At 45.5% G+C, this 25468-nt stretch overlaps 1 protein-coding gene across 1 annotated transcript; it reads left to right on the forward strand.

The window, feature by feature from the left end:
- Positions 1-4420: 4420 nt before the first annotated feature.
- On the forward strand, positions 4421-24335 carry LOC121335983 (solute carrier family 23 member 1-like). Its single transcript, XM_041404602.1, has 12 exons — positions 4421-4474; positions 8036-8185; positions 9489-9646; positions 12630-12789; positions 14137-14318; positions 16070-16190; positions 16523-16679; positions 16871-17124; positions 20380-20544; positions 21414-21522; positions 22504-22599; positions 23733-24335. The coding sequence occupies exons 1-12, from the start codon at positions 4421-4423 to the stop codon at positions 23999-24001; spliced, it is 1875 nt and encodes a 624-aa protein (XP_041260536.1). The 3' UTR covers positions 24002-24335.
- Positions 24336-25468: the final 1133 nt, after the last annotated feature.

Consider the following 25468-nt stretch of genomic DNA (forward strand, 5'->3'; position numbering starts at 1 on the left):
AGGGGAAGCTGTCATGGCCACGGGGCTGCAGCTTTCCTAGCTCCAAACTCCTGGCTGGTGTTGTCCACCTTTACTGTATATTCCCCGTGGATGATCTTCTTCAAGGACTGCTTCTCCATCACAGCAGCCTGCAAGGCAATGCTCAGCTGATGGTTTTCAAAGCTGGCTCAAGTGTCTCTTGTGTTTGCACTCAGATCTCCCTGCTGGCTGGTGGGGATGCACTGAGGGGAAAAGCTTTCCTGAACCAGAGGCATTTCTTCCTACCTTCTCTTGCGCCCCTTTGAACCTTTTAAATCTTCCCTCTGCAAAAATGTCCCTCTCCCACACTTCCACTACTGAATTCTGAACTACAGAGAAGTTGTGGATGCCCAGAGAAATTGTGAATGCCCAGAGAAATTGTGAATGCTCTGTTCCAGGAAATGTTCAAGGCTGGATTGCATGGGGTTTGAAGCAGCCTGATCTAGTGAAAGGTGTCTCTGTCCATGACAGGGGGCTTGGAACTAGGTGACACTTAAGGTCCCTTCCAACTCAAACTACTATATGATTCAATGAACACACAGGTACTAATTTCAAGTCAGTGACTGTGGGTAATCCTCTTTGCTTGCAGAAGGTTTTGCAGACAGGACATAGAGGTGTTTTGTAACTAAATTAGTAATTGCAAGTCACTTGCTTAGTTCTCTTGCTAGTCCATCCTTCATGCAAACCAACCAGGGCTAGAGCTGTGAAAGAGCAAACTGTTTTTCAGAAAGATGATTGCAGTATTTGGTGTTTTGTTGGTATTTTTTGCACAAAGTCTCCATGACATGCCTCTTCTATGCTGCACCGCTTTTAGTTCGTAGCCCTGAGTTCCCTTTAAACACACCTTTGTTCAACCCCAGTAGCTGGGATTCAGTGCCACAGGTTTGTGAGAGCACTGTGGATGAACCTGCTCTCTCAGCAAGGGGCTTGGCACACCTCAGCAAGTCTGCACCTCCCCAGGTTAGATGTGCACAGCCCTATATGGAGGGATGCCTCTCATTCAGCTTTTGACATCTTCACCTGTGCCAGTCACTCTTGGTTTATCATTTGGGAAAGAATATGGTGCTAATAACACCAAGGCTGTGGGTTCAATCTCTGTATGGGCCATTTACTTAAGAGCTGGACTAGATGATGCTTGTGGGTCCCTTCTAATTCAGAATATTCTGTGAATCTATCCCACCTGAGACTCCAATTTTAAGGTGCACTGGAAGTTTTGGAGGTATTCACTGAAAGCAAAGGGAGCTCCTGTATCAGTGCTTGCATTGCAGAGGCATAAAGTTTGAGTTATGCTTCTCTTAGGGGCATAAACTGAGCCAGCCTTTACTGTCATGAGCAGCTGGCCCGGTCACTTGACTGACAGCAAGAGATATGCCAGACACACAAGTCTAAAGCTATCTGTGTTGTATTTTGTTGTTTTCTTTCCTAAAACATTGTGAATAACTTGAAAAGGTGCGTACCTGCCAATTTATACTTAAAAGTTGTTTGTATAATTGACTGTCATGAATAATCAGTAGTTCACAACACTGCTGTTCAAACATGCATTTTTGCTAATTGAATAATACCTTGTTCTGAAAAAAACTCACAATTTAGTAATTTATTGATAATCCTGTCATATACACTTAAACATGCACATAAATGTTCATGTATACATTATGTATACAATATTTAAATGTACACAGAGACTGCCTACTTTTCTTGCTTATTTCCAAAGGCAGGATATCCAGGCTGGGGCATTTCACATGGACCCCATAAATTTCTGTTTTGGCATATACATTGTGCTGTTTCATAACCTTCATCTAGCTTCCAGATTATTAACCTTCTGTTGGCCAGAGGTTGGTATTGTTAAACTCTTCATTCCTAACAGGCTTAATGTTCAGGCTTTTGGCTATGTAGGACTTACTTATCATGTTTTTTATTAAAATCTACAATCTCTTGGTACTCTAAAAAGTGCATTTTTTGCACTGCAGGATTTCCCAGGTGAGGAAGCTGGCTTTCTGCCCAGCTTTTTTTTTTTTTTTTTAGGAAAAGGATTATTGTTGTTTATTATTATTTTGTTATTCTCATCCTGTTCACTTAACACTCTTTTGTGTGGGCAGTTTCACATGCTAGTCTAGGTGACACAGGTGTTGTTATGCACCCATGCCTTTTGGATGTTAAACAAGTTTAAATTGTTTAAGAAGCTTTGGTTACTGAATGCCTGGGTCTCATCTGAAAACAAGGTTTTGGCAGGACTGAGGAGTCATTAAACAGATGCTGGGCTGAAATTAACAGGTAGGAGACTTTTTTAATAAAAATAAGAAATTACTGAGAAGATAGACCAGCCCCGTAGGAATATTGTGCCATTCTAGTCTATAACTAGATGATCTTTAGGGTCTCTTCCAAACCAGCCCATTCTGAGTCTATGATTCTATGATCTTCCAGGTATTTTCTAATTCAAACCATCCTATGATTCAATGATTTTGATGTCTTAGAATTTATCTGTCCAGCAGGATGTAACTTCACTAATAGTGTTTAGGGCGATGTTGTCCTATCCTGTAATGAAGTCCTGATCTCAAGAGAAGATCTGAGAATACCAAAGCTCTACAGAAGGAATAGGGACTGAAGTTTATTTCAGTTCCACTGCATCCTTTGTGGAGACCAGGAGATATTGCCAATGGCTGGTCACTAAGTGTAGCTGATAACATGCCCCTCTCTGAAGGAGTTCTTTGCAATTGAAGCTCACTGCCTTAGGAAGGCATTAAATGAAATAGAATTTAATCTAAGTGGGGGTGGGGTGGCTGGAATGGTTTGACGGAGCATTAACACCATTAGCTATTTTAAGAAAAGGGTAACTATGCTTTGGGCTATCTGATGGTGATCAGCTTGGATCCTTAGCTGTGTGGGGATAATCAAATGAACTGAAGTAGGCTTTTTTCAATCTTCTGTTTTCTATACCTCTTTGGTGTCATGTTCTGATGACTTGTGTGAAAGGAGAAGCTGCTGCCTTAGTGTTCCAGGAGTCAGTCACACCCACATCCACACCCACACATCCCCCCCAAGACTACACGAGCAGAGATCAAAATCCTTCACAGTAAGCAGCTCCATCAGCCAGTGAGAGTATTCCTTTCCTCACTTTGGTGTACTTCCTGCTCATTCAGGCTCACCCATAGGTTTCCTACAACAGAGGAAGTTATAAAAATAAAGAATTTAATAGATGGTACAGCAGCACATCAGCTTGAGCTGGATGCCTTTGGAGAGGGACCATGAATAAAGAAATCCCCAGGCAATTATATGCTTAAGATTACACACTTGCCATTCATGTGCTCTTAATGCAGTTTTTAGTCCAATGGTGATTTTTGGTTTGGGTCTTCTACTATCTTATTGAACTCTTTCTTTGTCTTCATGCAGGCAGGCCATTGCCTTATTTTATTGAGTTGATGGTTGTAGCATTCTTATCTTCTGTTTTGCACTTCTTGTGCACTTGTTCACTGGCAGAACATGGGGAACTAAAAAAGAGTTAGACTCAGGATAAATACTACAACTAAATAATCAGTGTATTATCAATATTCTTATCAGACTAAAGACAAAACACAGCACTGTACCAGTTACTAGGAAAATTAATTGTATTTCAGCCAAAAGCGTATCTCTATGAAAGTCCACAGCTTGTGGCTCAAGCCTTCAGAAAATCCAGCTGCTCGTGCTAAGCAACTAAAGCTAAGCAAACAGTATTCTAAATCACACAGTATTACAACTATGACTCATTCTATTTCAAATTTATTTAAGCTAAACAACAAATATATGTCAGCACTTCGTCATTGGTTGCTGCCATAAATAAATTCACAATAAAAGCTTCATTCTTTTCAGGCTGTAATAGGGATATCCTACAAGATGACAATGTTTGTATGTCAGCCAAAATATACAGTAGTTTGCATAAGTAATAAGTGAAACTGTCTGGTAATTGAATGTCCCAAAGATGACGACAACGATCTTCAAACAGGCCCAACCCACATAAAAAATGCAAGTTGATGCTGAAACAGAAATGAAGCAACAATTTCCAAGGCTGTGGGGGATGCCTCTCTGATATCCTCCAGCATCCTTACCTGTGGATGAAGTTTTTCTGTCAGGAGTTACTGATTCTCTCATTCCAGGGAAGGGCTGCTTTCCAGATTGATTTGAATGCCAGTCCTCTAATCAGCTGGAGGAAAGGAGTCACTTATATAAGCCAAAGAAAAGGAAATACTTCTGCAATACAGCTCACATGAATAGCTAGGACTGAGCACTGTTTGGCTCCTGAAATCCAGCTTCTGCATCTACTCACTCCATTTCTTTGGGGCTGTTTTGACTGAAAGGAGTGGGAATTTGGGAGGCTTTCCTCTTCTGACTGGTTCTTTTTCAAGGCAGTCGGTGAAGGCAAGCAGAAGGCATGACACCCTCTTCAGACAAAGATATCAACGGGCTAGGTAACCCCAGCTTTGCGGTGAGTCTGCTCTCTGAAGGGTAATTCTTGCATAAAGAGCTGCAAACCCTGTGGAAGGAGGAGAAGGGGAAAGCCGGGGGCTCGGGCTTTTGTCTCGGCTCTTACTGACAAGAATCTGAGGAATGATTTCCTCACTACAGCCGCTGCTGCTGCTGCAGGCTCAGCATACTTTCTACTCTTTGGTACCCTTTTAATTTATTTTCCCTCCACTATTTCTAAAATTATAATGTAGATGAATGGCAATGCACGTGTATCTGTACTGAAAAACAGGTGAGCTTGTGGCTGTGTTTTTGGGTAAAGTATTTTATGTATTCATTAGAAAAATTACAATAGTATTTTAACCTAGTAAAGACTGTGTTTCTTTGTCTTTTGGACCTATTTCCAGTGAGGTGAATTGTTAGAAAGATGGGTGAAGAAGGGATTTGGGTGTCAGCTGAGGAGGGCACCCTGTAGAATTACAGATGTGTAGTAAAAGCTGTAAATGATGTGCCAGTTCAGGGGTGTGTGGTACACTGAGAATGCTGCTAGCTATAACAGTAATGGGAAAGGTCCTGGGACATGACAGCCCTCTTCCTATCCCAAGGCAGGGGTCACCACCATCAGAAACCAAAAACTTTGCTTATTTTCTGTCAACAGATGTGAAGGAGTGAGGTCCTGCAAACATCTTGCTACCTTGATACAGACCACCTGTCTGTGCTACCTTGGAGGAAGCATTTAACTTCCTAGTATACAAGTCCCACATTTCTTGCATAGCTCTGGGTGAGCTTACTACGTGCAGTGGAGCTGCTGTGCCAGCTGTGGGCAAAGCCTCAGGGAAGTGCTCAGAGTCAGTCAGTTTTCTTTCATTATTTTTAACAGGCCCTCCACTTCAACTTGTTCTTCCATAACACATATCAGACTTGTGAACTTTTATGGTTTGAATCACCCTAAAGAAGGTAGAAGACAAAGGTCTTTTACCTGTGGTTCGAGCAGTTCAGTTTCTGACTGCCTTCCTGATCCACTTATTTAAGATGTGATTGAGGACCCTCATGCTGTGCCTGGGACCTGAGGCAATGGAAGGTGTACTGGTCCCCTGGATTCATGGGAGCAGCTGGGCTCAGAACCCCCAACAGGGGTTTCCCTTCCCTGCTCCAGACTGCTCCTTCCTTGTCCTCCTGCCAGCATCTCAGCCTCACAGGCTGGCTGAGGTTGGAGTGCAGCTCTGGAGATCACCTTCTCCAAAGCCCTGTTCAAGCAGGGCTGTCCAGAGCCAGCTGCCTCAGGCTGTGTCTAGACAGTTTTTAATATCTCTAAGGATGGAGAATCCACAACCTCTCTAGGCAGCCTGTGCAGTGCTTGGTCACTCTGTCAGCAAAAAAAATATTGCCAGATTTTAAGATGGTACCTCCTGCATTTCAGTTTGAGTCCAGTGGCTCTGCTCCTTTCTCATCCTGATATCTCCACTCCATTCTTTTCCTGATGAGTCCTGCTCACTCCCCTCTAGCTCCTGGGGAGGGTCAGGCTCTCATGTGATGATCATGCGGGGCTGTTACTGGCACAGGCTCTGCCTGCCTGGAATATGCCTCCTGGTTAATACAGGGGAAATTGCAATGGAAAGAAAGGAGCTTACTGCTGTCTGCCTAGCTTAGCATTTGTCTACCCGTGGTGTTATACAGGAGCAGTTGTCTCCAAGTAACTCCATGCATGGGCAGTCTTAAGTACCTTGCTGTACATTTGTTAATCCATGGCTCAGGCTCTCTTATTCTGAAATGAAAATGTCTGCACAGGGAGTTACTAAGGAACAACTTTTGCTCTTGAAATTCATGCCTGAGTCCAGTTTGAATTAAGTCTGCCTTCACCTATCTATTTTGAAGTGTCTGTAATGCTCCCATTTGCCTAGGCTGGATAAATACACTGTGTTTGTTAAAGAGGCTTCTCCATCGTAGGAATCCTGGAGCAGAGTCTCGGGCTTTAAATTGATTAAGGTTGTTTATTTGAGTGGTACTGCAATAGAAACAGGTCAAGCTGGGTGCTGCTGGGGAGGGACCTTGAACAAAGAAATTCATAATTAATTCAATTATACCCTTACAACCTGAGTTCCCCACCCCTCACACAACAGTTCAATAACAATATCAGGTCTGGGGTCTTAGGGATTACATGGCCTGTTTTCAAAACTGTGTGACCTAAAATGGGACTTTGGAGACTCAGCCAAGAGAATGCAAACCTGGAGGTTTCAGGCAAATGATTTTGGTAATAATCTGCCACACCTGCAAAATTTACAACAGAATGCAACATTAATTTTACATCTCTGTTCCTGACCACAGCACTACCTGTTTGCCTCCATCAGTAGGTAGGCCAGGAGTGTTACTGCAAACACTTTGCTATTGTGTTGGGTATTTTGGTGTCTTGAGGCTCCTGCAGGACTTGGAGGATAAAGAAAAAAAAAAAACCAAAAAAAACCAAAAAGAAGTTTGGTGCAGACAAACTGATTAAGCTTCTCCAGACAGCAGGTTTCTGTCCCTGCCTGATACAGTAGGGCATCTCAGCCCAGAAAAGCCCTCTGCTGCCAGGATGCTGAGGACTTGCTGGTTGGAGATGGGCCAATGAAACAAATGCTTTGGGATCTTAATTAGCTTTTGCATCTGGCTCTAAGTGTTGTGGTTTCCCAGGCAGCCTCCTTCCAACCTATGTGTGTGTGTGCACAGAGGTCAGAGTGGGCTGGAAGAAGGCATGGACAACCAGGAGAATTTGCTCAACTTAAAAGCCGTGGCAAATGAAGCAAAGCACTACTTTGCTTTCCTTGGCAAAATGCATCTTTATATAAATAAACACTGAAAGGCATGCAGTTCCCTGGGAAGCCCTGGGGCTTCTGGCTGCTTGAGAGGAGACCTGAGCCTCCCTGCATAGCAGTTTCAGCCAGCTCCTTTGGCATGGATGCTGGGATTTCCCATTTACTGGTGTCCCTGTGTTTCACCCAGCTCCTCTGGAGGACCAGGGTTTTCTAATAGGACAAAAGGCAGGTGTCTTTATCAAGGCAGAACACTGGTAAAGGTGAGCATAGGGAGACTGAAAGAGAAGACTCAGGAAATGAAATATAAAATGTGTTTATAGTCAGTAATTAGCAGCCCAGGTGTTTTAGCATGTTTTATAAAAATGCTGTTTGGGTGGAATTGCCAGGAGGTACAGAGACCGGAGGACTGCAGTTTTCTCTGATAAGCCCACTGCACACTCTTCCTTGCTCCTGGTTGCAGTTTCTTTATCCTTAACTAGATTTTAATGACATTAACACACTTTGTCTGGATGTCCCTTTGAGACTGAGACACTCTCTAGTGTTTCTTCAGCCTTAGACACACCAGCACATACAAAAATTTTCCATATGTTTTGTGCCTCTGTTTTAATTTCTCCTCCTTGGTTTTTTGTTTGTTTGTTTGGTTTGGTTTTGTTTTTTAAAAATATCATACATTGTTGAAAGCTACACAGGAGGTATTCCTTCCAGACACAGAGTGTGGATGCAAGAGAGGTGGCTGCTGGACATCTACAAGGCCAGGTTCTGGCTAACAAAGTGTCTCTCCTGTTGTCCAGGGTAAACATGGGAGCCACTGCCATTCTTCACCAGAACATGGTGCCTGGGGCCCAGAGGAAGGTGGAGGCACTAGCCACAGTGGGACCAAGCTTGGCTACAGTGTCACAGATGTGCCTCCCTGGTATCTGTGCATCCTGCTGGGCATTCAGGTGAGATGGAAAGCAGGTGGAGGCTGGGAGTAGGTAAAAGTTACATGGCTGTTCAGCCAGTTAATTGGGGTTAAACCTGAATTTGGGAGTCTTTTACTTTCACAGGGCTTGAATGGAGCTCTGAGGCTGGATCTTAGTGAGCTCAAATCCTTTAGTTCACATCCCTAGCACTGACTATTATCATCATGCCCACAGCTACATTGCACTCTTTGAAGTGCAAATGGTCAGGCAGAGTCCTGGGGCTGGGGTCAAACAGTAAATAAGAACTTGTTGGGTACCTTGGCTGAAGGCAGCCAGATGTGTAAGGGGTTTCTGAACTTCTGCCTTCCCATGGCAACAAAAACTCTGCAGCAAGCCACATGCTGTTTTGGCTGGTGTCAGCGCCCAGGTGTATTAAATGACCCAGTGCCATCAATGCCATGTTGGGTAGGCAGCCTGTGGGAAAAGAGACCTCAGAGTCATTAAGATAATGATGGACTGGAGGTTGGTGGAATTTTGTACTTTGTTTTCTTAAAGGGAAATTTGGAGTTTATCAACCAAACACATCTGCATCAAAATTTTAATAAAACATGCCTGTAATGAATAGAGTGTGTTTCTGAGTGCCACCAGTTTCTGAGTGCCACTGCAGTGCTGTGCTCCAAAGTGAGAGTGAACAACATAGGTTAATAATGAAAACAAAAAGAGGTTTTAAAAATTGTTTTCATATTTAGTCATTAACAACAGGTCATTGTAGAAATATGTCCGTGACTCTTCTGACAAATACAATGCCCAATTCTTCCATTCTTTGGCACTCACTTTCTATGGTTATCCATAATTGTGCTGTGTGAGAAAAGCTACTAATGGCAAAAAACGTGTAGCTCCAATTTGCCAACTTTTTGTGTCATCCTTTGTGGTGCAAATAAGACGGACTGAAATATTTGCATTCACTTTGCCTGATTGCTCTCTCCCTGTACCTTGGGAGGTCCCCAGCTTCCTGGAAAAGTATGTCCAACTGCTTTGTGTGCAGATGCTGGGGATAAACTGATCATGTCTGACAGTGGCCTGGGAAGTCCACAGCACTACAAAAAGGTCTTTGGACATGTAAAGGAGGAGACAGTTCAGTGGGTGCATTGCAATTCCTGTAGGTGCTTTGGAACAGCTCCTAACAGAGCATTAAAGCTGCCAAAAAAAAAAAAAAAAAGAGAGAGAATGGGTAATGTTAGTATTGCCCAAGCACAAATCTGTGAGTTCTCTCAACAGCATGGTAATAACACAGAGCCAGTTCTGTGTCCTTCTTCACCTAGTCTTTCTCTGTGGCTCCTAGCACTTCTTGACAGCCATAGGAGGTCTTGTAGCCGTCCCACTGATGCTCTCCAAAGGCCTTTGCCTCCAGCATGACCTACTGACCCAGAGCCACCTGATCAGCACCATCATCTTTGTCTCAGGAATTTGCACCCTGCTGCAAGTCCTCTTTGGAGTAAGGTAGGCCAAATGCAAGAGCTGAGAACATGAGCAATTACTTTGTGCTAGGCCACCACCCTGTTGAAGAGTTTATCAGTGAGTAATTTGTTATCCTTGGGGAATCAGGGTCCATGCCAAAGCACCCTGAAACTGCTGAGAGCTTTGCAGGCTTACCTTGCTGTTCCAAATTTTGCATCTCATGATACTTCCTATACTTTTTGCTGGGCTTAAAAGGAATCTGTCCTCAAAATAATAGAGCATTGCAACATGCAGTAAAAAGTATTTGCTTGTTCCTTACTCCAGGGATCTTCCAGCTGAGGCAGGAGCCTTCTGATTTGGGCCCAGGGTCAAGAGAGCACAAATTCTACAGGAAACTCTAGGGGTGAAGTCCATCTGCCACCACTTAGGGACTCAGGGAAGAGTTCAGCAGCACATCCTGTTAGGTGGTGCCACTTCCCATGCTCAGGGATTTGTAGCATAAAAGGTAAATCCTTTGCTGATGAGCAGCTAGCAATGAGATGAGCATGGAGTTGCCATTCAGTACCCAGAAAAAGAAGTATTTAATGAGAGAGATGACTGCAAGTACTCCCCCCTTTCCAGAAAGATCCTGTATCTTTGCTGATCTTGAAAAATTTCTTCTATTCCTCTTGTCATAACTCTGGGCTGTCTCTCTCTTTCCACAGGCTGTTTTTTTCCTCCAGTATGGTGGGAACCCATGTTTTTTGCTTCAAAGACCAAAGTTATACATTCTTTGGCTTCTGAATCTGAGGGACTCTGGTTAATCACTGGTCAACTGCCAGCTGTGCAAAATGTTTTTCCTCCTCCTGCTTCATTCACTACTGAAAATTTTCTCTCTCTCTTAGTCTTAAGACATGTCTGTAGACAAACTTTCTGAGGTGTTTTCCCCTTCTCCTACATTGCTACAGGATTAGTGGAGGAAGGAGGAGCACCTTGACCACAAAAAACACAGAAACTGGGTTTCCAGCTAAATTCAGGCTGGAGTGCATGACCATCGCTGCTGGTGCAATTCTGAGTTCTCCCAGGCCCTCTCCAAACACCTTGGTGCATTTCTGAGAGCTGTAATATCCCCCTGCTCTCTGTTAACTGGGGATTAAAGGGTAGCAGAGAGCCTTTCTCTCCCACGGATCAATAGCTAATTGAGGTACAACAGATTAAATTAAGTGGTAAGGAGTTGTTTCCATGGGATAAACTTGAACAGCTTTTGCTGTGCTGAGGGTGCAGTTGCCTTGTTGCTGACCCCAACTATAAGGCATGAGGACATCCATGAAGCAATAGCCAAGGGAAAAGCTGACCCACTGCAACCTGCAACTCAGTCATGTTACACAGCATGAAAAAGCAGTAGTGGGTCCCAGACAGTCACTGGAGACACTGTGAGGCTCTGAGGCACACACAGGTCATTTGCCATTATGGTGAGTCCTGCTTAGTAAATGCTTGGACATCATATACTATTGATCAAAACATAGTATTGCCTTCCCTATTTCTGCAGCTTTCCCTCTTGGAAACCCCACAGGAAAGAGTTCAGTGTACTCCATGAGCATCACCTTGGTACTCTGTTTTCCTCTGAGCCTACCCATGGCAACACTGGCTGTGAAATATCTTAGGGACCAATACAACAGGAACTATAAATCTATTGTTAGATTCTAACTCATGGCCCTGGGCCTTCTCTGTTTCTTTTGGTTTGTTTTTTGTGCCTTGCCCAGGAAAAATGTTTCAACGCTTTGACAATGCTTCAGTTGTGCATGACTAGTATAAATATTTGATTTAGGTGACAGAGACACGGTCTGTTACATCTACGCCATCTCTTGTTTCAAGAACGTTAGAAATTCCTCTGTTTCAGGGAAAGCTGTGCCCTGCAAAAGCAGTCACCTGAATTGCTGTCCCATGGCTTTTCTGAACAGGTGCCATGAGAGCTCCTGGCACAAGGAGAGGTTGCTTTGGGGGCTCCTCCTAGGGGTGCTTCCTAAAGGAAGGAAACAGAGGCACCTTGGATATTTCCCTTGGCTGTTTCAGGGATGTTGTGCCCACCCTCAGACAGCTTAGGATTTTTCAAGCACACTAGAGGAATGGTTAAAAAAAACTTGCAGTGCAGTGGGGGTTTATATGGGGCTTTGAGGAGCCAGTCTGGCCTTTTAGGTCTCTGTCTTCATTTCTTCATGCATAGAAAAAGAGGCTGGTGCAGCTCAAAGGACATTGCTCTGCTGTGTAAATCTCTGCATGAAGCCAATGCTGATCTCCTCTGGAAATACAACCTCCTTGCTACTCTGAGGGATTCCCAGAGGGAGAGATACTCTAAGCCAGGAGACATGTGGCATCGGGAGAGAGCCAAGGTCTCACCCAGTCAGTGCCCATGGACCCGTCCATGCAGGTTTCCTTTCTAGTTTCAGTGGAAATGCAGAAGAGGAACTGGCATTAAAACCCAGTGTATTAAAAGCCAAATCACCTTTTCTATCACTCTCAGAATGAGGATCTTTGTGACATGGAGAGTAGTTAGTGCATGCCCTTGTGTGCATGAGCACATTGTGAAGAAAAAAAGCAAAGCAGCCAAAGGGGAGAGAGGAAGCAACTGAATATTGGCCAGATTGACACTGAGCTTTTCTTCAGCATCTCACCGTCTTTCTTCCTTGCCTTCTTCCCTCCGCCAGATATTTCCTACTCTGTGCAGGTCCGTGGTCTCATCAGCCATTAGAAGCACTACTTCTTCCTTAACATGGGGTAGCAGGGTTGGACTGTAGCACTGATGTGCCCCTTCATTGGTGGTATTTGAACCTCAGCTCTTACCCCCTGTCAGTGCTCTTGCATGCAGTGGGCAGCAATTCCTCCCCATGGTTAGTGACACTGACCCGCCACAACAATTCAAAAGATACTGTCAGAGGCTATGGGCAGACTGATTTTTAAATTTATTTTGCTTTCCTTTCTCTCACCCTTATAGAGCAGAGTTTCTAGCACTCTCACTGGTCATTTTTTCCCCTCTGCTTTCTTCCAGGCTGCCTATTATTCAAGGAGGGACTTTAACATTTCTGTCCCCCACCTTGGCAATGCTGTCTCTCCCCAATTGGAAGTGCCCTGACTGGACAAACAACGCCACCCTGGTGAATGCGTCTTCACCAGAATTCATCCAAGTCTGGCAGACACGGATGCGAGAGGTACGTTGTATTTTCAGTGGCACCTGCTCTGTGTCAGGGCTGTTTGCTTTCAGTAAAGTGCCTGACCATATCATGGCCATCACAGCTGGAGAAACTTCTATTCCCAATGAACCTTGGCCCTCAAGCTGTTGCAGCTTTCTAAGCATCTGTTCTCTATCAAAAAAGTTGGTGCTTCACTGCCGCTGAACAGGGGACATGCAGACTTCCTCATGTGATTTATGGTCCCAGCAAAGTCTCCACTGGTCCAGTCAGATCCCTTCTCTATAAAGCATGGTTAGCCTTGAAGAAGAAAGGGAGGGAAAATATTTTCAAGGAAAGAACCCTGTCTAAGCACAGGAAACCTAGTAAAAAAATGCAATGCAAAACCTACTGTAAATATTAAGGAAAGGGACATTCTTGGGTAATCAGAAGGGAGGAGGAAAGGTCAGGAGTTTCACTGCCTTATTCTACATCAATTGCCTTTCTCAGAGCAAGTGACTAAATTTGCCTCTGTGGATCCATTTGTTGGTGTGTTTTCCAAACCTCCTGGGAATTTATGAAAGCTCACCAGGGGTTTGCTGTGCAGCACAGGTTGCTCTCTGCTGATTGTGAAGAAAACCATAAATCTATCACAAGGGCACTGCTGACGTCTCCTTTCAGCCTGGGTCATTTACCCAGCCCCTGTGTTTCTCTTTCCTTTGGAGCTGGGGAAAGGAAGGTGCTCAGCACCACAGAAGTTCCAGCTTGTCACCAAATCTGAGAAGGCAGAGAGCAGCCTTGCCCCTGCCTGAAGCTGACACTGAGATGAGCAGCGTTTCAGAATGTAATTGCTGGCTCCTTGGCAGTGATTGTCAAACACTGGGAAGTTCAGGGTGATAAATGTGTTCCCAGAGTGAAACTGATACTCAGGGAAAAAAAAGAGGCTGTGACGAGTCACTTGCTTCAGCAGTGTGCTGAAGAGACCCAAGCCCTTCCCAAAAGGCAGATCAGTGGAGACCATGGCCCTGCTCCTGTTTTTGGGGAAAGAGCTTTTCCCCTGTCTTGGGAGAGCAGGCAGGAGAGTGCAGGGCAGGTGATGCATGCTTGGGTGGCCCAAGGGGACAGGGAGGAGGTGATCTCTGGAACAAAATTAGCCCTGGGGAGGACTAAATCCATCAGCCATGGGGGGAGTTGCTGTGCTGCTGCTTTGCTGGTCCTTCCCACATGTAATTTTCAGCCAGGTTTTACTGTTGTCAGCAGGAGGCCTCCATGCCAGTCTGTCACTAGAGACTGAGCCTGGTTCTCATGCTGGATTTACACTGCCATGAAGAAAAGGGCTCAACAGCTGGAGCTCCTTCCAACCTCTGTTTTCATCCTCCGTTTTTCCAGGTGCAAGGAACTATCATTGTAACTTCCTGTTTTCAAATCTTCATTGGATTTTCTGGCCTGATTGGATTTCTGATGAAGTTCATTGGCCCCCTGACAATTGCCCCCACTATCACCTTGGTTGCACTACCTCTGTTTGAGTCGGCTGGAGAGATGGCTGGGTACCATTGGGGCATAGCATTCCTGTAAGTCTCACATCTCTGCGGGAAAGATGAGAGTACACAAACCACCTGCCTCCAATATGAAACCAAACATCACAGTCCGTAGCAGAGTTCCCCTGGGTTCAAGGTTTATTTGTTGAGCACTAACATGTGACAGGCTTGTGCAAGGCAGCCATGTGACATAGTCATTCTCCTCCAACCCACAGGAGGCTAAGCCCTCAGCAACAAAGCAAAACCCAAACATGAGTTTAAAAACCACTGATTTTTGTAAAAATACAAAGTTCATATGTCAGTAGAGATACAAGCCTTCCCCATGTGTGTGCAGTCTCCATCATCGTTGTCTACACACACTGTCTTACATACCCATTATTTAAGTTTAAAAGACATTCCTGAAATGACCAAGTTGAGCATTCAGGTATTCTATGTTGAAATAGCTGGTGCTTTATGTATTGTCTTCACATGAGTAGGAAGAATTGTTCTCTCCAGAGTCATAAGGCTGCTGAGCACTTTTATTTATGCAAATGGACAAAGTGTGCTCTCACGCAGTCTGTCTGGACTCTGTAGCATTAGAAACCACAAATGAAAACCAGTTCCTCCTCAGACTTTCTCCCTCCAGTCATCCAGTGCTTTGAATTGTGTATGTCATGGAGTGTCTTTGCCGAGAAGTGAGGATAGAGTTTTCTTTGCACTGTTGGAATTCTGCCCGTCCCTGACTATGGCACCTACAGTTTGTCACTTTTTCACGTGGAGAAAACTACCAGCTTTCCAGTGAAGTCAGTGCACTTCAGCTGGTGCAATTGATTTCTCACCAAATCCTATCCAGATTAATTCACTCCCTGTATAAAATTTAGATTTGTTGTAAAATAATGAGCAGCCCTTCAGAGACCTGGCTAACCCAGGAAATGTCCGTGGTCTTCTACCAGCTCAGCAGTCAAAGTGGAATGCCCAGTCCCTGCCCTCTCTCCACCTGTGGTAGCCTCCAGCTTCATCTGGTTGACCTCTCTGGGCAAAAGGCACATGGGGGGCAGGCTGTGAGTGCACCCAGATGTGCTGCTGTTCCCAGATGTGTCCTACACAAGGGATGGAAGAGGAGCTGCAGCTGCAGTTACTTCCCTCAGCAGGAGCCCTGGGTGCTGCCAGGGACACACAGGAACACCCCTGCCATGGAGGGCCCCTCCGTTGCTCAGCGCTCGCAGACAGAGAGCCATGCTCTCCCCTTCTTGGCTGGCTGGGAGGGCTCTGAGGGCACCGTGTGCAGCCCCACAGAGCCACCATGGTTTTTTCTTTCAAAACAGCACAGGGGATTTGCACAGCCAAACCAAATCTTCTTCTTTTACGCTGTGTTACAGGAACTTTTTGTCCCTTGAAGAGCAGCATAGGTAAACCTGAAATCAGGAAATAATAAATTCTGTATTTCTAGTATACTGAATTACACAGGCAGAACCTGAACCTTGCATATCTGTCAGGCCTTTCTTTTACTTATTAGGCATTTTTTAACCTTTCTGCAACTGTGTTGTACTCACAGACACACTGCCTGGGGTGTCAGTCTTGAAACAATAAGGGTAAAAGAGTTATTTGCAAATATGCGGAGCTCTCAGTAGATTATGATGGAAAGCTTGTTCCATATCTGGCTTGGTGGAGTGGGGAGCCACCCTCTGCTGCTGGGGGCCTATTTTTATGGGTCTTCTGGAGTCTTGGGTTCTTTGGTAGTTCTGTGGGGACAGGTGGGCAGCTGGGCACCCCTTTGTTTATGGTCTCATTTCCCCTCCTTCTAGGACTATTTTTTTCATAGTTCTGTTCTCTCAGTACTTGAAACACGTTGCTGTGCCGCTGCCGTCTTACCAGAAAGGCAAAAAGTCCCACTCCTCTCCAATCTACCTCTTCCAGATCTTCCCGGTATGTTGGGGATCCTGGATACCGGGGAATTGTGTCAGGGACTGGCCTCACCCACCTCGGGCTGCCTGGGCTCTTTCCACTCGTGTCCAGACGAGTGAATGCTTCCCAGCTGAGCCTGTGTGGTAAGGGGCAGACAGGAAAAAGCTCCCCATGGCCCTAATTATTGGGAGGGAGGGAGAGAAGAAGAGAGGGCCACCAGGAGCTCCTGCTGCCTCTTTGTCTCCCTTCCGTGTGCAGGGAAAAGGGTCGGGTGGGGACACATTGCCCACCGCAGCCGTGCTGAAGACGCAGGCATAGCCTAACCAGACCCCCCTGCTGCTTGTGATGGGCAGGTGCTGCTGGGGCTCTCCCTGAGCTGGCTGCTCTGCTACGTGCTGACAGTGACCAGCGTCCTGCCTGCGGCCCCCACTGCCTACGGCCACCTGGCCCGGACAGACAGCCGTGGGGACGTTCTGTCACAGGCTCCCTGGTTTCGGCTGCCTTACCCAGGTACCACTGCCTCCCCTTCCCCATCCTGCCTCCTCCTGCTTGCGCCTCCACCTACGACTACCCGGAGGAGATGAAATGTCAAAAATCAGGCGAACACCCACAGGCATTCCTGCTGTTCTTCCTTCCCTGGGGCAGATTTCAGGGCAAATGAAACCATGAATTTCCACCTAAACCGAGCTCTTTACTTGCAGGCCAGTGGGGAACGCCAACGGTGAGCCTGGCCGGGGTCTTTGGCATCCTAGCCGGCGTGATTTCCTCCATGCTGGAGTCCGTGGGAGATTACTACGCCTGTGCCCGCCTGTGCGGGGCCCCGCCGCCGCCCAAGCACGCCATCAGCCGCGGCATCGGCATGGAGGGCATCGGCTGCCTCCTGGCCGGGGCCTGGGGCACGGGCAGCGGCACCACGTCCTACAGCGAGAATGTGGGAGCCCTGGGCATCACCAAGGTGAGCCTCGCCCAGCGGGGCGGCTGCGGAGCCTCGTGGAGAACTCCTCCCCTGCGGGGCTGTGTACAGGACAGCGGTGCGCGTGGCTGTGTGCTGGACCTGGGGAGTGATCTCAGGCCACCTCCCGAAGGTTTTATAACTTATATAAAACTTAGAACACAGGAAAATTGTGCCTTGGCACACTGGTGACCGGCTCAGCAGCACTACAAATGACTTAACAAAGGTGGGCAGTGCTTCCCTTTCTCTGCCTCTGGCCTGCATAGGGAATTAGTGCACTCACTCAGACACCTGGCCTAGGTAAGGCTGAAGAGACAATGCTACATCTGAGCTAACCTCTACAGGTGCAGAGAGGGAGAGGAGAGAAAGGGAAAGGGTGAATATTAACAGGGCTTCAAATTCCACCACTTCTGTAACACAAGGATGGCAATCATGTGAAAGGTAGACTATTTCTTCAGGGTTATAAAATGTGATTGCAAAGGTTTGTGTGTGAGTCCCTTGAGTATATTAATTGCACTTATCAAGGAAAGAAATTTCCAGAGATAAGCTTGACAATCAGATCAAAGATTTTCACTGAGCTTTGCAGCCATAGGATAGGCTGACAGACATCTAGCTACTAACTCGACAACATTTTCAAATCATTGCCAAATAAGCAATGTCATGCCAGCAGAGCTGTGAATCAGTAAATAAATGCAGCTTCCTTACAGTTTCCGCTCTATAATATTGCTTATTTCACTGGATTTTATAAACCTCACTCACAACAAGCATTTTTCACACATTGCAGTGTAAGTGTTGGACTGAGGTGGCTGCCTCAAGCACCAAGGGCTGCATGGATGTCTGCATGGAGTCCAGTTCAGCCTATCACCACGTGTGCATTGTCACTAGGAAGTCTGTGCACACTAACCATCTACCTGAGCCAGTTCTTTCCTGGTGTGTAGTTTGCTGCATGTATTGTATGTATGGGATGCTGCCCAAATTCATAATTACCAGATTATAGGACATGCATTCTCACAATGTATGCTAAGTCCTCCAGGAGGACATGCCATCCTTGCTGATTCAGGATAAATATTTCCTTTGGATCCCACCTTTGCTCACTCTGTCCACACTTGAAAGAGCTGAAAATAGAGTGTCATCTCAGTCAGTTTAAATCAGTGTAAACATCTGGTTGGGACAGATGGAGGTGCTGAGAGCACAAGGCAGATTTAATTTATTTTTTTTACGTGGGAAACACGTTGTTCCATAACAATTGGAAACACAAGGGACTTGTTTCCTCTCTTAAACAGAAATGTCCAGCACCACCAAAGAGGTCTTTGGAGATCTCAGATACATACAGGGGCTGACAGATAAGGCAAGGAGAAGCTTCTAGAAGCTGCCAAAATGCAACATCTTACACGGCACCAGGCACCAATATTTAAATTGCTTGATCAGGCCCAGTATGCCAGTACTGAGAACTCCTTTCCATGAAAAGGAGGTTTTTAAAGAGACCTCAGAGTCACCACATGTTGGGAGGGACCCTGCAGTATCTTCAGCCTTAAGAAAGAGAACTGATTTTATTGTTCTTCTGACATAATTGAAACAAACTCCAAACTAGTGGCTTTAGCAGAATATGGTCACAGTGCTATCACTGGATTAGGTCTTTTGCCTTTAAGGCAAACTCCATATACATGGTAATTCAACATTTTAGCAAACCAAGACTTGGAATCTTTGTTCTAATCCTGGAACAAATAGATCTGTGGACTTTTATTAATTAACATTTAGATGGTAATAGTGTCCCAGGATTTTAAGCCAGAGTATAAAAAGCAATGAAGCACCTGAAGGCAATGCACGATTTTATTTTGAAACTCCACACCAAATCTTTTTTATTTATCTTTCACAATCAAGAAAGACTTAAAATATTTTAAATGGACATGTTTAGGAAATACCTAAAAAGAGACACTATTAGTTACTGAGAATATTCTTGTTGAAAGCACTCACAAAAAGCCTGTCCTGTAATTAGACATTCTTTAGATATTTAAAGGGAGGGATTAAAATATTTAATTGAACTATAAAATGTGTGCAGAGAATTACAGAGCTTCCCTGGCACAAATATTGTAAGTTTAGCATGATTCTTTAGGCAGTCCAGGTTTTGGTGTGGGCAAGGCATATCTTGGCTTGGAAGTTTAACGAATATTGCTGCTTTCCTTTTCACTTTCCATATAAATGTCTCTTTCAACCCTTTGTTTGGCAGATACTTCTTTTCTTTCCTATACATATGCTTTAGCAGATCTGAATAGAGGGCATGGTTTGGTGCTTCATTGCATCTTTGTTGTAGTGCTCAACCAAGAAAAGGCCACCCTGACTCTTCTAGGGGAAAAAATGAGAAAAAATGGTTTTTACTTGTCATGGATTGACTCTGGCACAGTTCCCCCCTCTCCCACCCAGATGCAGCTGGGCAGGGGAGAGGATCTGATTTGCTCACTTGCCGGACTCTAAAGAGAAAGTCTCTCTGGGAGTGCTCTGCTTTTAACTCCTGTGTGTTCTCAGAGGCGTATTCAAGTCCCCAGTGGCCACACCAGGTGCCAATCTGAAATTTGGCCACTGATTGGTTTGACCATAACTTCCTAAGACCTTACTTCGGGGTCAAACCATGACATTACTGAAGATAGATAGGGACAGAGCAAAAGACTTCCTCACTTCTTATTTCTTGACCATAGAAAGGATATATCAGATCCCAGAGCTTAGGATGGAGCAGCCAGCCAGCTCTGGTCTCTGAAATCTTGGTCTGCAGGGAATGGAGGGATCATTGTGGGATACTTCATTGAAAGCCACTTCTGGATGTCAATCCAAACGCTGGTGGAAAGATTATCCAGTTAACTGGCTGGAGGGTTGCAATGCCAGGCTTGTGTGTATGCCAAGATATTTCTAGGCTAAAGCAAGAACAAGTGGGTATTACTGTGCTCTTAATTTAATTTAAAAAAATTATTTCAGTTTAATAGCAAACTGTTGAAGTTCTGTCAATAGTAGGAGAGAGGGTAACACTGAGTAAGTAGGTGTGGTGCTTTCAGAGTGCCTTTCATGATAAATCTTTGTGGTGCATAAATACTGATGCTTCCCATTCAGTGTCAGCATCCCAGCTCACCAGCAGCTGTATCCAGACCTGTCCCTGAACATGCCAGGCAGTGCTAGGGCCAGAGCTGCAACACCTATCTGACAGGCTGGCACTGGAGCCTGCCCCCCTAGCCTTTCCCTGCGTGATTGCCTCCTCTTCCTCTTGCCCAGGTAGGGAGCCGAATGGTGATCATTGCTGGTGCCTGTGCCATGCTCCTGAGCGGCATCTTCGGGAAGGTTGGGGCCATCCTTGCCAGCATTCCCATCCCTGTGATTGGAGGCATGTTCCTTGTGATGTTCGGAGTTATCACGGCAGTGGGCATTTCCAATTTGCAGGTAACAGCTGAGAGCACTGCTGCATCCCTGCTGAAAGGGACTTAATTTCATTGAAACAGAGAATCATAGAACAAGCTGAGTTGGAATGGACCCATCAAGACCATCTTCATGAATCAACTGCTGGCCCTGAGCAGGACACCCCAAGAGTCACACCATATCCCTGAGAACATTGTTGACTTCTCACTCCCTCACTTCTTGAGCTCTGTCAGGCTGGTGCTGTGACTGCTTCCCGGGGAGCCTGTTCCAGTGCCCAAACACCCTCTGGGTGAAAAGCTTTTTCCTGATATCCAGCCTAAACCTCCCCTGAGTCAGCTTTATGCTGTTTGCTGTCACAGGTCATGAGAGTTAAGAGATCAGTACTTGCTCCTCTGCTTCCCCTCACGTGGAAGTTGCAGACTGCAGTGAGGTCTCTCCTCAAGTCTCCTCCAGGCTGAACAGACCAAGTGACCTCAGCTGCTCCCCATATGGCTTCCCCTCCAGACACTTCACCATCCTTATGGCCCTCCTTTGGGCACTCACTAATAGCTTTATATATTATATTGTGGTGCCCAAAACTGCACACAGCACCCTCAGTTTCAAGTCAGTTTCTTACAGACTGTCAGCTGTAACCACACTGCAGCAAATGCAAATATTTATGTTGGCAATTCCTCAGGTAAAGATGAGGGGCTGTACCCAGAGGGGCTAAATCACAGAGGGCTCCCTTGTATGGGCAGGGCTGGCTGGCACTGGGGACTGCAGGATCACAAATGCCCCAGCAGCATCAGGGCTGGGTCTGTTCCTGATTCCAGTGTTTGCATCCCACCATGTCTCATAAACACAACAGTAATCCAGAGTTTTGTGCATGTAATTTATTAAATTTCTCTCTGCAGTTTACAGATATGAACTCCTCAAGAAACATCTTTATCTTTGGATTTTCTCTATTTGCTGGCCTCACAATTCCCAACTGGGCAAGCAAAAATAGTGCTTTGCTGGAAACAGGTAAGAAGTGACATCAGAGGCATTTTCTGTATCATGAAACAGAAGGAAAGGCTGACCAGAGAAATATTTTTAAATATTTTTTTTTCTGATAAAATGCTGAAACTTGTGCTTTGACTGTTGCCTGTTTCTTTCTGTGAGGGCTATTTTTGCCTTTTGCTCTCATGCATAGCTCTGGTGCAGAAATCTCTGCTTTTGGTCAGTGACTGGGTTCTCAATGAATGAGGCTTTCTTGTGTGCTCATACACAATAAAATGTTGTGCTTTCAAAATGCAAGAGTATACTCCTCTATTAAATTCCATCAAGTTCACTTTATTGATATTTTCAGTTCTCCAACAACTGGTCCTTCGCTGTGTCCTGTGTGACTGATGTCTTCATCACAAAGGCCAGTGTCCTCTCTTAAAGCACATGTGGTGTGCTGGGTGGGCTGATTAAATAAAGAGCTGAGCCCACAAACCCCATGCTCTATAGATGCGCTATCAGATGCTCAGTGCCACTGGGCTTTGCTCCTGGCCAGCAGCCCTCGAGGGGAAACATCACACCTGATGATCATGTGGTGAAATCCCATGCTAAATACACTCACATTTTTTTGGGAACTGAAGCTCATGCTTGTGTAGGGATCTGTTAGGTGTTACGTTGTACAGGTGCTGAATGTGTTTGGAGCAGAAGGTGGCTTTTTTTCAGACAGTGCTGGGGTCTGCACTGTTAATAAGCTGTTAATGTATTTATAAGCCATCTCCTGCCCACTGTGGGTCAGTGAAAAACCATGTAGAATAAAACTGTAGGTCTGAAACTGACTGTGAGATCATTCTCCCTTCCACTCCCAAATCTTACACTCCGCTTTGGATTTGCAGGCCTAGTCCAAGCAAGCCTAGTCCAAGCAAGCATGCAAGCTTGCAGCCTCTTGGCAGCAGAAATGTTGCTGGTAAAACAGGTAAAATGCTCTTCCTACACCACTATCTAAATCTTTGGTTTTTTTTCTAGGAATCATCCAGCTTGATCAAGTGATCCTGGTGCTTCTCACCACTGGCATGTTTGTAGGTGGACTTCTGGGCTTTATCCTGGATAACACCATTCCAGGTAGGATTTGCTGAAATGAGCTGCTAGTTTGTGCCTGTCCTAGGATTTGTTCCCTGGTACTTTATTTCTTCATGACTCCTGTTCTATGGATAGGAGTTGTGCTCGCAACCATGAAACACCGTGTGACTGCACTCCTCCCAGAGAAGGGTGAGGAACAGGAGACATCACTGAAATGGCCTCTGGCTGGAAAACAGCAGCTTATCAAAAATTAAATAATTTGTCAGGAACAACTCAGGCTGAGGAAAAGGTTTATTTGGCAAATATGTCTTTCATGGAAAATGCCAGCCTAAAACCATATTGCTAGTTAAAAGCAGAGAGGAAAGCAACTACAAGAAGTGGAAGGAGCCAATGTGTGCCAGTATGGGAGCTGCTAAAACTGATGCTGAACTAAATCCAAAGCAGGATTTAGGAAAGGCTGGTGCTGGCCCTCACAGGCAGCGAAGAACCTTGTATTTTCATCTAGCATGGGGAGGGAGGGCATAAGAATAGGAGAAGAAACCTTCTTTTCTGCTGCAGGAAAAGAGCAGAAAGAAAGGACGCTCTGTTAACCAGATTCTGTTACTGTCTGGGGCTTCCCAGAAAGCTAATCTCCTTTTGGCTTATTAATTTTCCCACAGCCTTCAATCATCAGCTCCTCTTTAGGCAGAATTTACAGGTAATGCTCACTCCCTTTCCCAAGAGGTTCTTTGCTGTCACAGCAGTTACAGGCACTTAGGAATTCCTTTGGCTAGGGTAAATACCTGTGGCTGACTAGTAACTGCTTGCTAAATCTGCTCTGAAGTGTCTGAGCTGTTAACATCCAGCCTTGCTTTCCCAGCACTGCATGAACCTCCCCTTTGAACAGTTCTTGGATCTCCTATAGCAGGTGAAAACTTCTTGGTATACATGATTCCCATGGAAAGCAGTGGAGAAGGCTGCTTATCTGGAAGCTGTTGCAGAAAGAGGGGTATTGTCTGGAAGCTCGTTAGTGAATATTTGTAGAGATCTTTGGAGCTGGAAGGATTTAAGTAGAAGGGATTTGTGTTTTGTCCTGTGTCTGCTGGGATTTGAGCAGAGGGTGTGAGGCACACAAGGCAGCCCTGTGCTGGAACACCTGCTGTTACAAACACAACAACCCAACTTTGCTGTTGCAGGAACACAGGAGGAGCGGGGGCTCCTGGCGTGGAAGCAAAGCCACAAGGGAGGGATGGAGAGCTCTCAGCTCGTTTCCAAGGTCTATGATCTTCCATTTGGCATAGGCACCAGATACTGCAATGTCTCTTGGTTTCACTATCTCCCTGCTTGCCCCAGAAAACTGTCTTGTGACAAGAGAATGGATGAACTGAAGGCTGCTGGGCAGAAAACCAGTGTTGAAGCAAGCTTAGAAAGAAACTCTGACATTGGTACTGATACAAGGATATAAGCACCCCGCCAGAAAAAGAACTCATCTCAGAAACGGGTCTGAAAGTATGTCTGCAGACCCTATCATCTGAGCATGGGCTGGCAGCTGTTAGAGGGGGGAAGCAGGAAAAGGATAATATCTTCCTCTTCCCAGCTCTGCTGACTGCACCACTGATGGCCTTGAGGAAGTAAATTTTTCCCTTCCCTATTCCTGCCTGCTCACTTGTAGGAAGGACCTGAGCCCTCCTGGGGAACACCAAAGCCCAGGAAATGCCTAGGAAAGATTTTTTCTTTCTTTCTTGCACTGACCCTTGGGCACACTGTTCAGCTCAAGCAGAAAGGTTTCCTGTCCCCTGATCTGGCAGCTGAAGGAGCTTCCCTGAAATGGGCCCTGTACCACTCTCAGGCATCCCTTGGGTTGGGGTTAATCCCCAGCACCTTAAAGCAACACCCACCTCTCACCTAGTGTTGTATACCTCATCCTGGCCAAGGGGAAGGAGCAGGTGCCTCTAGGTCATCATTCATCTCATTCCAAATTCCCATAATTTAGCCAGTCAAATGAATGTTGTTGTAAGAGAGGCATCTAAAGTTAACATGATGGTTTGTCTTCTGAACCTGTCTCTTCTGCCTCAGACCACAAAGGAACTCTAGAGGCCTTAGTTAGGTTCTTGACCTAACAGAAAAAAACAGCTTCCTGAAATGTATTCTACCTTTGGCATGCTGGGAGGAGTCTCAGGAGAACCAGTTTACTGTAGGGCACCCAACTCTACAAAGATGAAGGAATCCTCATCAAATATAATGGAGAAAACACTTCTGCTCACAATCTTACACATCCCCATGCTGCTGCTGTGTCCTGTGTACCCTTGCTGTACCTGTTTGGTCTAGTGTGGTGATTGTGTGGTGATAAGCACTTCTCTGGAAAACAGGTGAGCAGGTTATTGCTCCTATTCCCTATTAGCTTTAACCTGCAGGGCCACATGCAATGTGATCACATGTGGTCCTGGGTTGCCGGTGCTGTGTAATAAAATTGTTGCTGTAGCATAAGCTTGTGTTTCCTTCATTGAGATTAATACTTGCTTTTTGTAAGTATATTAAATAATAACAAGTACACTGTAATGGTATTTCTCAGGGTGGTTGCTGGAGTGGCAGGTGGTATTCAAAGAATCACTTGCAGGCTGAACTCTTGTGAACTACGATCATGCAAGAGGAGGGACCAAAGTAATGTGTTCTTCATCTTCTTCATCTTCTCTTTAACGTCATTACAATGCTTCTAGCCTCAAAGCAATGCCAGCATGTATAAATGGAGCATACTGGGAAGGCCAGGGAATGGCAAGGCTGCACCCTGGAGAACTCTGAAGAGCTCTTAAAGCCAAACAGGACCCCTGCAACCCCACTTTCAAACACAGCAGTGTGGCAAACATTCATTTGGGGGTGCTACCACAGCCTCAAGTGCAGGGACAGAAAGGCACTGTAGTGTTTATTCTTCCCT

This window comes from Onychostruthus taczanowskii, unplaced genomic scaffold (genome assembly GCF_017590055.1).
Source record: "Onychostruthus taczanowskii isolate IOZ18803 unplaced genomic scaffold, ASM1759005v1 scaffold216, whole genome shotgun sequence".
NCBI classification, from domain to species: Eukaryota; Metazoa; Chordata; class Aves; order Passeriformes; family Passeridae; genus Onychostruthus; species Onychostruthus taczanowskii.